General features: G+C 43.7%; 1 protein-coding gene and 1 long non-coding RNA gene across 2 annotated transcripts; one reads left to right on the top strand and one right to left on the bottom strand.

The window, feature by feature from the left end:
• Window positions 1-1853: 1853 nt before the first annotated feature.
• LOC120705197 lies at window positions 1854-2890 on the bottom strand. The gene is made up of 2 exons (XR_005687836.1): window positions 2622-2890; window positions 1854-2143 (listed from the first exon to the last, which is right to left on the bottom strand). It is a non-coding gene; the product is annotated as an uncharacterized LOC120705197 (long non-coding RNA).
• A 960-nt stretch (window positions 2891-3850) lies between these two features.
• On the top strand, window positions 3851-7548 carry LOC120703775 (receptor kinase-like protein Xa21). The gene is made up of 2 exons (XM_039987946.1): window positions 3851-6923; window positions 7025-7548. The coding sequence occupies exons 1-2, from the start codon at window positions 3899-3901 to the stop codon at window positions 7387-7389; spliced, it is 3390 nt and encodes a 1129-aa protein (XP_039843880.1). The 5' UTR covers window positions 3851-3898; the 3' UTR covers window positions 7390-7548.
• The last annotated feature ends 5600 nt before the right edge of the window (window positions 7549-13148 follow it).

The raw sequence follows: 13148 nt of genomic DNA on the forward strand, positions 1-13148 counted from the left end.
GTCCTAGATGAAGGCTGTTTTATTTCGGCCCCCAAGAAATTTCTTCACCTCTAAGAAAAATTCGGGCTTATTCAAAAAGAGTCTTCATAGAGGCAAATGCCTCTGCTAGAGCACCGAGTTCAACATTTGTCGCATATGCGTTCCAATGAACTAACAAGTTCTAAAAAAAGTTATCCTTTATTTCGTCTTGCACATTGAAAGTAGATTTCACACAAAACCTTCCTAGTAGTATAAGTGTAGTATCGGTCGATCATGTTGTAGGCTTGTAGGTCGGGCTGGGCATTCGGGAGGAACCGGTTTGGTTCCTCGGTTCTTAGAGAAATTCGGTTCTTAAAAAAATTGGGACCCATCGGTTCTTTCCAAGATTGGGAACCGAGCAACTTCTGTTTTGGTTAGTTCGGTTCGATTCTCGATTCTACCGAACTAACCGAACAGAACACAGACTGCCCGTTCAGAAGGGAAAAAAAGCTAGATCTTGTCCAGCCAGGCCTGCTGGAGGCTGACCGACACCGCCGCCGTGCCGGTGCGCTGCTGGGGAGCCGCCGCCGGTGCGTTGCTAGGGAGCCGCCGCCGCCGCGCCGGTGCGCCTATTGGGGAGCCGCCGCTGTGCGCCAGTCGTGCCTGCTGGGGCGAGCCGCCACCACGCCTGCAGGCTGTAGGGGTGTGGGCGGGCGGCCGGGGCTGGGGGGCGGCGACCAATTGCCTTGTGGCAGGCGGGGATGGTGGCCAGGGGCGGGAGCCAGAGGGCAGCTGGTGCGTGCTCGCAGAGGGTGGGGCTGAGGGCGGCGGCCGGCGGGCGCTCGCCGGGGCTCGGGGCCGAGGGTGGTGTGCGCGGGCTGGGGGCCGAGGAAGGCGGGTACGCGCCGGGGGAGGGAACGATGGCGGCGGAAGCTCGCCGGCCGGCCGAGGCGGCGCTGGGGAGTTGGGGGCGGCGGCATCGGGCAGGGGGTAGGGCAGGGGGATGCCGGGCTGGGGTCGGGGGGGCTGGCGGCAGGTGGCTGGTGGGGGCTGGCGGCTGGCGGCTGGGATGGGTGAAAGAATTTTAGTGTTTGTACTTGGGCCTGCTCCATATTGGGCTTGGGCGGAAATTTCGGTTCTTCGGGGGAACCGAGCCCAAGAACCGAATTAACCGAGAAAGTTCGGTACTAGTTCGGTTCCATGTTCATAGGAACCGAACTTTCTCGGTTCCGGTTCTTTCGGTTTCGGTTCCCGATTCTTTCGGTTCAGTTCTCGATTCTTGATTTTCCGTGCCCAGGACGACTTGTAGGATGGTGACACCATTTCTAGCCATTGACCAAGAGAGACCTAATTTCGCTAATAGTATTTAAAACAATGACACATTACCATACTGAATAAGTTTTAAATATTCAAATATTTACTAGTTTGCCACTAATAGGCGTTCAGTAACTAACTTGAAGGGAGGTTTGTTTCGCTTAAAAATATAGCTTCAAGTCTATGACATAATTTATACTCCACAAATTGCATTTTGCAGATGTTTTAAAATATTAAATTTTTCTCCTATCCAGTTGTTCATATAATTTTCTACCAGCCTGTGAGGATTAATCGTCAAGGATCAATAGTGTGGGATTGACTGGTGACATATTGATAACATATTCAGCATCTTTAGGTCTGTCTACGTAAGTCATTTCAGAACTTGGCATTGGTTAGTCATTAGGGTTATTTTTATTTGTCAATTTACGTGACCCAATTATAAGAATTGTCTATATCAATGCTTGGGGTCCAACCCTAGCTTTCATTGTAGAACAAGAAAAAGAAGGCCAATTATCTCATGCATAAGTAAATTTTCTGATAGCTTTCAATATAAAACAGAGAAGGTGAATAGCACGCACAAGTTAATAATAGGTCCAATTGCTAAACTTGTATGCCCAATAACTTTTTTTTACAATAATATAACTCTGCAACATCGTAGTAATAATGGTTACATAGTTGGTATGGTCTCTTATGTGGTGATACTCAAATTCCAAATTTGATGCACTTTGGAACACAATTTTGCCAAATAGCACTGTCGGTGTTAATGGACCCTAAGGCTGGTCATGATTCGAGCTCAGCTCACAACATCATGGGTCACGAAGAAATGCTTTGGGGTCATGACGGTTCTCACTATCCGGATCTGGATCTGGAACTGCAACATTGTGGATCAACCAATTAGATCTATAATGAATCAACAAAAAAGAAAAAGAAATATATGTGCAGCATTCTTAAAGGGGAAAAGAAATGAGATATTGAGGAGTGCAATTGGAGGAATTTTTCATATGGCTTAAGCCTTGTGACTCTTCACAAAAAGGGAAAAGAATACTTAAGTTTTGACTGTTATCATGAGATTTACATGTACTTGACGATTGCATGCCTCCTAATTATATATAACTTGATGTAAAATGCAATTGCCAATGTGTCATGTTCAGCAATTATATATATACTTTTGGTGCCCGGAATAATTAAGCAGCATTTGAGTAGTGACTGTCCATAAGAATTTATATTTCATAATATTTGCACATACAAGTAAATAATTAAGTAACAATTCTTGTAAACAACTAAATTTTATTTATCAAACTAGTCACTAGTGATTCAGAGTAGTACAATCATGATGATCGAGCCTTTACCTGCAGGAGGTGTGACGGGTTGAACTGCCGGAGGATCACCTCCTGCTCCAAGAGTAGCCGGAGGATCGCTGCTGCCTGGAGTGGCTGGAGGTGCAATGGTCGGTGTGGCTGGAGAATTGCTAACTGATGAAGGGGCCAACTGAACGGGGGAGTTGTTATCAAGTGTCATCAGCTCTAGGAAGAACGCAACCTGAAGGGTGAGACTGTCTTCAGGGAGTTTGCTTGTAAGGGTATGCAATTGGATGACAGAAAAGGAAAAGCACCATTTGACCCACCTACCTGACCTGGGAACCGAAGAATTCTATCATGTGCTTTCATAGATTCATTTAGAAGGCGGGTGTGCGTTTACATCATGGCTGTATCAGAGTCATGGAAAGTTCTGCAGATGAATATATTCTCCTCGGTCAAAGTTTTCGGCAGCTGGATGGGTCAATAGCAGCGTGCAAAGGTTGGTGGCCTACCGGAATCTCAGTGTGCTATATGAAGCCTGAAATGTCAACTTTCTTAGTGCAGGTTCAGGATAATGCAAGCGACACTTGGCACTGGTTCATCAGGGTTGCTGTTAGTACTATTCTTTTTTCCTGAAATCAATTTATGGGAAAGCTTTCGAGACGAAGATTTTAACATTCTCAGAAACGGTGCCATTTTGTGAAAATTTTGTCTAGATAAAGTTGGTTTTAGTATCCAGAATCAAAATACTGTCCTGGGTATTCTTTTGATGGACTGATAGTTTGAGTTTTGTTTCCTGACTATGTCCTGTACTGACTTAACAAGATCATAAGGCATACGCCGAAGTAACTGTTTTATTTACAAACGAGATTGCCCACATATTCCATCTCCAAGGATGTTGACCTTCCAAGCAACGCAATTGGCAGGCACCCACCTGAAAACAAAACAACGTGCATTTTTATATGGCACAGTTAGAGTCAAGACTTAACAACGACACCTAAAGAATTCTGAAACCAACAAACAGTTTGAATGAGACCAGCGAAGTTGAATGCCAAAAGCATGCGTTCATGCATCTTCCTACAGCCTGTTCGGCTGGGATGGGGAGAACACTGTAGCAGCTGGTTGAATAGTAGTTTGTGAGGAGAAACGACACTGTAGCGGATGGTACTGTAGCAGCTGTTTACTGTAGCGGCTGGTAGCTATATTACCTCTAGTTCCCACCGGTTGGACTAGAAGATGGTGTGCCCTTTGTAGAGCAGCTTCACAGCAAGGAGCTACTGCCCCATATATAACTAGACTCTGGTAAAGGGCAATTTGGATAAACAGCAATGGCCTCTTCGGGCATCTTGTCGCCATGTCTTGTTTGGCTTCTTTGTCTCATCACCTTCGGTAGCCTACCAGAGGCCACCTGCAGTGAAAGAGAAAATGAACAGCAAGCACTCCTCTGCTTCAAGTCCCAGCTATCTGCTCCAGCCGATGTTTTTGCCACATGGAGCAATGCATCCTTGGAGTTTTGCAGCTGGCACGGGATCACTTGCAGCCAACGGTCTCCTCGCCGTGTTATTGCGCTGGATCTAGCATCAGAAGGAATCACAGGTACCATATCACCTTGTATTGGAAATCTCACATCTCTTACAAGGCTGCAACTGTCAAACAACAGCTTCCACGGGAGCATACCATCAGAGCTTGGACTACTCAGCCAACTCAGCAGTCTGAACTTAAGCATGAACTCTCTTGAAGGTAACATCCCTTCTGAGCTTTCTTCATGTTCGCAACTTCAAATCCTTGGATTGTGGAAAAATTCTCTTCACGGGGAGATACCATCTGCCCTTAGTCAATGCATCCATCTTCAGGAGATTAACCTTAGCAACAACAATCTAGAAGGAAGCATTCCCTCTCCTTTTGGTACTCTTCCAGAGCTGCGAATACTAATTGTCGCTAGCAACAAGCTTAGTGGTGCCATACCGCCCTCTTTGGGCAGCAGCCTTTCTCTCAAATACGTTGATCTTGGGAGAAATGCTATCACTGGAGGGATTCCAGAGTCCTTGGCTCGCAGTTCATCTCTCCAAGTACTTAGGCTCATGAGAAATAGTCTTAGTGGAGAACTCCCAGAGGTTCTCTTCAACTCCTCATCACTTATTGCCATCTGTCTCCAAGAAAACAAATTTGTTGGTTCTATACCACCTGTTACTGCAACCTCTCCCTCAGTAAAACATCTTCATTTGGGAGGGAACTCTCTCTCTGGAACAATACCAGCCTCATTAGGGAACTTTTCTTCCCTACTTGATCTTCGTCTTACACGAAATAAGTTAGTTGGGAGCATTCCAGAGAGCATAGGCTATTTGCCTACATTAAGTTTACTGAACTTGAATTTAAACAACTTGTCTGGGCCAATACCACCCTCTCTCTTCAATATGTCCTCCTTAACAGCTCTTGCTATGGCAAACAATTCTCTCAACGGAAGATTGCCGTCCCACATCGGCTATACACTACCAAACATTCAGATACTAATTCTCTCATCAAACAAGTTTGATGGTCCAATTCCAGCTTCGCTTCTCAATGCCTTCCACATGCAGTGGCTTTACCTAGGAGGAAACATGCTAACTGGGCCCGTCCCATTCTTCGGATCATTGCCAAATTTGGAAGAACTAGAACTGTCATATAACATGCTAGATGCAGGAGACTGGGGTTTTGTCTCTTCACTATCGAATTGCTCTAGATTAACAAGACTGTATCTGTCTGGAAATAATTTCCAAGGGAAATTGCCAAGTTCTATCGGCAATCTTTCTGGTAGTCTTGAAGTACTGTGGCTAAGGGACAACAAAATTTCTGGGCCAATACCACCCGAGATGGGCAATCTCAAGAACCTCAATCAATTGTACATGGATTACAATCGCTTCACTGGTAGTATACCACCAACAATTGGGAATCTGAAAAGTTTGGTAGTTCTAGCTGGGGCACAAAACAGATTCTCAGGCTCGATCCCTGATGCTATTGGCAACCTTGTTCAGCTTACGGATCTGAAATTGGATGCCAACAACTTGAGTGGCAGGATACCTGCAAGTATAGGACGTTGTACTCAACTCCAGATACTCAATCTTGCTCACAATGCACTAAATGGTAGTATACCAAGATCAATCCTCAAAATTTCTTCTCTTTCTCAAGAATTTGACTTGTCACACAACTACTTATCTGGAGCAGTACCAGAGGAAATTGGCAATCTCATCAATTTGAATAAACTTAGCATCTCAAACAATATGTTGTCTGGCAACATCCCGTCCACTCTTGGCCAGTGTGTGCTTCTGGAATATCTTAAGATGCAAAACAACTTATTTACAGGAAGCATTCCACAATCTCTTTCAGAACTAGTAGGAATCAAAGAGTTGGATATTTCTCAGAACAATTTATCTGGAAAAATACCAGAGTTCTTAACATCCTTTAATGATCTCCATTACCTCAATTTATCCTTCAACAATTTTGAAGGAGCAGTTCCAACAGGTGGTATTTTTGCCAATGCTAGTGCAGTGTCAATCGAAGGAAATGATCAGCTGTGCTCTAGTGTTCTAACAGGAGGCACCCCTCTTTGTTCAGCAAAGGGTGGTGACAAGAAAAACAAGCACATTTATTTGGTTCTAGTTGCAAAGATAGTAATACCAGTTGTTATAATCATACTGCTTTGTCTTGCCACATTTTTCTGGAGGAAGAGAATGCAAGCACAAGCACATTTGCATCAACTCAATAAGAACATGAAGAACATTACATATGATGACATCGTAAAGGCAACAGATATGTTCTCTTCTACTAACTTAATTGGCTCAGGTTCATTTGGAAAGGTTTACAAGGGTAGCATGAGTCTTCACAAAGATAAAGTGGCCATCAAGATTTTTAACCTCAACATGTACGGAGCACATAGGAGCTTCCTTGCAGAATGTGAAGCCCTCAGAAATGCCCGGCATCGAAATATTGTAAAAATCATTACTTTATGCTCTTCAGTGGATCCTACTGGGGCTGACTTCAAGGCCATAGTTTTCCCACATATGCTGAATGGGAACCTAGACATGTGGCTAAATCAGAGGGCACATCAACATAATCAAAGAAAGATTCTGACTTTAAGTCAAAGAATCAATGTAGCATTGGATTTAGCAAATGCAATGGATTATCTTCATAACCAATGTGCATCTCCATTAATACACTGCGACCTGAAGCCAAACAATATTCTTTTGGACCATAAGATGGTGGCATATGTAAGTGACTTTGGACTAGCAAGGTTTCAATGTACTAAACCAAGTACACATAAAGATAGTTCAGCAACTTTAGCTGGCCTAAAAGGGTCCATCGGATATATCCCACCAGGTGAGTTTATCTTCAATTTAAGTTCTTTTCTGTTTATTCTTTACAGAATTGAATAAAAGCTTGTTTCAAGCATTTGATGAAAACTGTAAATATATATGCAGAGTATGGCATGAGCCAAGACATATCAACAAAGGGTGATGTCTATAGTTTTGGAGTGCTCCTGCTGGAAATGATGACAGGTTGTCGTCCCACTGATGAAAAATTCAGTAATGGTACAAGCCTGCATGAGTTTGTTGACAGAGCATTCCCAAAGAACATCAATGAGGTTGTTGATCCTACCATACTACAAGATGACATCAATGCAACTGAATTTCTACAGAATTGCATAATTCCCTTGGTCAAAATAGGATTGTCCTGTTCCATGACATCACCCAAAGAGCGGCCTGGAATGGACAAAGTTTCTACTGAAATTGTTGCAATCAAGAATATGTTCTCAAGAATCCATGAACATGATCAATCGAAATAGGGGACAGATAGTGCCTAGATCTAGTGATTTAACTGTACATCACTAATGTACTATGTGATGTTTTCAGCTTTCTCATCACCTTTTGTATTCTGTATAGTTAATCAAACTTGCATTCATCTGCAGAAATTACCCATTGTTTGGAAGTAGCCGTTCATGTCATTTTTTCTCTTTTGATTTATTGTGTTGTGAATTCGTAGAATCTCATCTCAATCAGACACTTCATATAAAGATCCATTGGCCATGTAATGGCCCTAACGGGGCCCTAGCGATGCTTCTAGAAACAAATATTAGGTCAGAATGGGAACTAACCTGGAACTATGGGGAGTAACTCCACACCAAATTGCTACCTACTCTGCACGGAGTAAGTTATATACTCCCTCTGTTCCAAATTATAAGATATTCCAAGAATTTTAGAGAGTCAAAGCAATCTAAAGTTTGACCAAGATTATAGAAAAAAATATAAAGATTTATGATATCAAATTGATGTACTATGAAAATATAACTAATAAAGAATCTAATGGTACTTAGTTTATATAATAAATGTCATTATTCTATTATATAAATTTTGTCAAACATATAAAATTTTGACTCTCTAAGATTGTTGGTATGTCTTATAATTTGAAACGGTGGGAGTTCCTGGAACTACCGCAGAACCATAGCTCCCGCATGGAGCGCGTGATGCTGCTTGGAGCAGATGGAAGCTCTCTGCCATGCACCGCCGACCATCGCAGCTATCTCAGGCCTCAGGGCACGAAGACTGCCCTGTGTCCTGTAGCGTGGCGCAAGCGGCGCCGCTGCCGCCCATTGCCGCGACGGCGGGTATTTGGAACTTGGAAGCCGCGGAATAAGGTTATCGTGACTTTTCAGATGAACCGGCGGAGCTGCAGAGGCATTGAAGGGTTCTTGATCCAACCTACCCCTTTCGGTGCTTGTCACATCTCCATCCTCATCACAAATGATAGATCCCCATCCACCTGCACGTGTTTCATTTGAATCAAAACCATCAGTTTGGCTTCAGAGTAGGCTTCAGAGTAGGAATGTAAATGGTACGGATATTTTCTGATGGTATTCGAATTCGATCCGGTCTAGAAAGATTTTTATCCGTCCGTATCTAACTCCGAGTATCCAATATCCGTAATCGATTCGTATCCGAATGCTCAAACGTTACATTTTTATGATGTCGATATCCATTACAATCTTATCCGGCAAAAACTAACACTATCCATATCCGGCTCCGTATTCGAACACAAATATAAAAACAAATACAATATCAGTAATATCCGTTCGTATCCGATCCGTTTACATCCTACTTCAGAGTCCCTGCTATGGGCTTTTCCCATTTTATACGTGGTATTGCATTTTTCTAGCGTTAAACATTATCAATCTCGTGTGCGAACACTTCAACTGCCTGCCCTAAGCATAAGTGCAAACATTGGTCAAGCCTAATAAGCAGTCTTATGCATTACCATATCATCTCGAGACAATATAGCATGCAATATATATAATGGTCTGTCTTATAAGCTATCTTATTATAAATATACAATTCCGTAACGTGTGCATAGAAAAGGAAAATATTGTGAGTTGTACAATAGCAACAACTAGTACAATGGCGAAAAAATGATCTCATAGTCTCAAATTTTGGCCTAGAGGTGGTTGTCTCGTAAAACAACCACCTTATTCTCTCTCTCCTCTCTCTTCGCCACCTAATAAAAAATCTAATGTGGACTTGCATATGAGACTACTGACGTGTAGCAATATGCTTACCCTAAGCATACAAGTTCCTTTCTCTTTTTTGCTGCTTCTTTGACACTATTCTTTTTTGAGTCTTTTATATGTGTACTACTAAAAAAGATCCAAATTATTTACATACAATTGAAATTTTAAAAAGCTCCTTTATACTTTTGGTCAAAGTTTCTTTTACCTGTGTGCCACTTCTGTCAATTAACTTACAGCGCAAAATACAATTTTGCCCTTAGTCATAGAATGCAACAAATTTTTGCAGTGAAGGATTGCCTTGGGCCTTGCCATTTCGAGCGACGGAGCGCGTTGCCATTTTGTTGCGAACTAGGCGGAGGTGGCTAACCTGCGCTCGGCATCCGGCGAGCTGCTAAGGATTTGAATTGTTGGTGTTATATCTTATAAGAAATTTATGCAAAAATTGCTGCATTCCAAACAGGGGTCTTGCTCCCAATGATCATCAACGCATCCAGACCAAATAATTTCACAAAGGTCGAACGTCCAAGAGACATGACATGGCAAAATTAAAGAGCAACCACACCCGAGTGCACTTGAAATCACACTAGCATCTCTCCCTGTTTTGACCTCTACATAGGCAGCAGCCTCCTGCTGGTTGCCGCTAGAGACTGAGCCTGTCCCGGCCGCGGCTGGTTTCGACACGGATGGGGTCCTGTTGGGTGGCCGCTTTCGTCTTGCGGCCGCATGAGTGTTGGGATCTAAGTTGCACGGCAAACAGAAAGGATGAAAAAGGGAAACGAACAAAGATAGAATATAATGCAGAGTTTCAAAAAAAAAACCTTGACCCCCCGCGTCGCTTAGGGAACCAGGCCCCCGCCGCCACCCCTTCCTCCCCTCGTCGGCGCCACGCCGCCGCCGGAGCCAGCCTTTGGAAGCCCGCACGGTGTTGACGCTAATCTGGTCAATACACCAGTGCGCTAGAATGCGCGGATCGCAACGATCAATCACCAGCGAAGAACACCGGCGACCGGTCAGACCGGTCACGCCAACCGGTCAGACCGGTTGGACGCAGAGAGCTTCGCAAAACCTAGAACCTCAGGCTCGGGAGGGACCCCGTCGGAGCTTGAAGAACTAGGGTTGTCTTGAGGTCGGCAGGCCACTCAAGACGCCTTTGAATGCCATAGAGACGAGCAAAGAACGGCAAAGGGGTTGGAAAAGATTAGAGTTTGAGTAAAAGGGTAAAAGAGATTGTTTTGATTCGATTGTGGTTAGAAAACCCTCAATCGGCCGCAGCCTTCATATTTATAGGCTGGGGAGGACGTACCCCTTCAAAAGCATGTTACAATAGGACTCTTAACATGAAACCCTAACCCTACTCGGATTACAGGCCCAGACTGGTCTAACCGGTCGGCCCAACCGGTCAGACCGGTCGGCCTCGGTTATTGCCAATTTTGGCCTCCAACACATGCCCCCCTTGCCTTTTTGGTGAGCTATGCAAGCCAAAAATCAAGTACCTAAATATGCTCTAATGATACAGAATTACAACTCTAGCACTGGCCTAAAAATAATGCTAAGGGCGATATCCAAATACCGGTCGTCTTCATCTTCAAGCGTCTTGCTAAACACTTGGGTAATATTTCTTCAAGTATCTTCTATTCAACGCCCTGGGTAGACGTTCTCCTTGCAGCGTCTCCACCATATAAGAATTTCTGAAGATAACTTTGATAATTTTGTATGCACCTTCCCAAGCCGGCGACCACTTGCCAAACTTATTGCTTTTTATCCCAAGAGACAGAATTGTCTTCCAAACCAACTCACCAACTTGAAATGATTTAGGCCTTACGTTTTTGTTATAAGCTCTGTCCACCCGAAACTTGTCCTTCTCAATTTCCTTCAAAGCTTGTAACCGCTTGTCACTCACTTCATAAATATTATCCATCATCAAATCATAATAATCAATAGCGGAAAGGTCATTTTGTTTAGCCAATCTATAAGCGTCCAGATTTACCTCAACGGGTAAAACGACATCTTGACCATAAACAAGCTCAAAAGGAGTAACTTTAGTAGCACCATGTCTGGATATGCGATGAGCCCATAATGCTTCGGATAAAACCTCATGCCACCTCTTAGGATTCTCTTCTATCTTTTTCTTGATAAGCCTTATCAAAATTTTGGTACTAGACTCGGCCTGGCCATTGGCCTAAGCATAATATGGCGATGAATTGAGTATCTTGATATTGTAAGATTCAGCAAATTCTCGTACCTCCTTTGAAATAAATGATGAACCTTGATCCGTTGTCAAAGTTTGAGGAATGCCGAATCTATGAATAATATGCTCCGTAATGAACTCAATTACCTCTCTATGTGTCATATTCTTCAAAGGTACCGCTTCGGTCCATTTAATAAAATAATCCATCGCCACCAACACGAAGCGATGCCCCTTTGAAGAAGAAGGATTAATTTGACCAATGAAATCCAAACCCCATCCTCTGAATGGCCAAGGCTTAAGGATAGGATGTAATAACGTAGCAGGCACCAACTGAATATCACCAAACCGCTGACATTCTTCACATCCTTTATAATATCTAAAGTAATCCGAAATCATACTTGGCCAATAAAAACCGGCTCTCCTAAGCAACCACTTCATTTTAGGAGCCGATTGATGTGTACCACAGATGCCCTCATGCACTTCTCCCATAGCAACACGGATCTGATCGGTATCCAAACACTTGAGAAGAACATCATCGGCGGTTCGACGATAAAGCTCATTGTCAACCAAAATATATTTAAATGACAAACGCCAAATATTCTGAAGGAATATCGGGTAGGAAAAACAAAAATTTTCTACCGCATAAACCAGGATTACTGCAGTTATAAATCACGGGATTACCACTAGACGCGCGGTTGCAGAACTTCTGTAGCGCGTCGGTGCAGTGCAGATGGAAGCCGGCAGTGCAGTTGCGTGAACCACCTCATGAACGGCTCGTCCTTGTGCAACAAGCGCAGCACCTTCACGAAAACGTCGCAATCTGGACTGCTAGGTCCGCGAGGGCGGCCGACCTAGGGCCGTTGCATGAGGAGGAAGAACAGGGAGGGGGGCGCTACTGTAGCGCGACGTTGCTGTTCAAGGTACTGTTCATATGCGTGAATAGTAGATAGGGTTAGGGTTTTTAGGCGCCCCCTCCTCTGTTTATATAGCCCCTTAGGTGGGCTGCCTTGGGCCCCACCTTGGGTGCCCTCTTTTGGGCCTAAATGACCCATTAGTGCATTTAAGCCCAGTTTAATTCGGATCTCATCCTTATCAGGCTTTTTTCCCTTAAGTGTGTGACCCTATGGGCTCACATGAGAATAGACATGGCCCGAGTACTCTTACTCGGCCCAATAGTAGACAGTGGCCTCTAGCAAGACATGTCAACTCCTATACGCACACAAAGATCATATCAGACGAGCCGCCACAATATCATATACATGTTGTTCCCTTTGCCTCACGATATTTGGTCTAACTTAAAGCCGACCACTCTTTCTCGATCCTGTGATTCGGAATCCTTGGTTAACTCTTAACCCCAGCATGGCCATGCATTTCCTGATCCGAATCACTCGAGGGGCCCAGAGATATCTCTCTCTTGTAGAGAGGGGCAAATCTCATCTTGACCGACTATGTCTCACAGCATGCTTCTTGACAGACCCGAAAGCCACCTTTATGACTACCTTGTTACGGTGCAGCGTTTGATGGCTCTTAAGTAAGTCGGTTCACATCTTGAGTACATACGACGATATCAGGTCTTAGGACACAGCGTACATATTGTGTAATGAGAAGTCATCATCTCGTGTTGGGTCAGTTCAATCTCATGTCTTACATGAGCCCACATTATTAGTTTAACATCTCCATGTCCATGACTTGTGAAACGTAGTCAATCAACTAATACATGTGCTAGTCTAATATTCATGTGTGTCCTCACATGAACTCCGACTATGAACACTTTAGAATATCCATACAAGTAAAGAGTTTCACAAATACTTCAATTAAGTATTAATCAATACAAGTTGTCATCCATGAATATTCA

The sequence above is a fragment of the Panicum virgatum genome, chromosome 4K, assembly GCF_016808335.1.
Source record: "Panicum virgatum strain AP13 chromosome 4K, P.virgatum_v5, whole genome shotgun sequence".
Lineage (NCBI taxonomy): Eukaryota > Viridiplantae > Streptophyta > Magnoliopsida > Poales > Poaceae > Panicum > Panicum virgatum.

Excerpts from the sequence above, each read along its gene's own strand:
- LOC120703775 (XM_039987946.1), top strand. The coding sequence starts at position 3,899 with ATGGCCTCTTCGGGCATCTTGTCGCCATGTCTTGTTTGGCTTCTTTGT. Across the intron at positions 6,924-7,024 it reads CATCGGATATATCCCACCAG|AGTATGGCATGAGCCAAGAC; the intron begins GTGAGTTTATCT and ends ATATATATGCAG.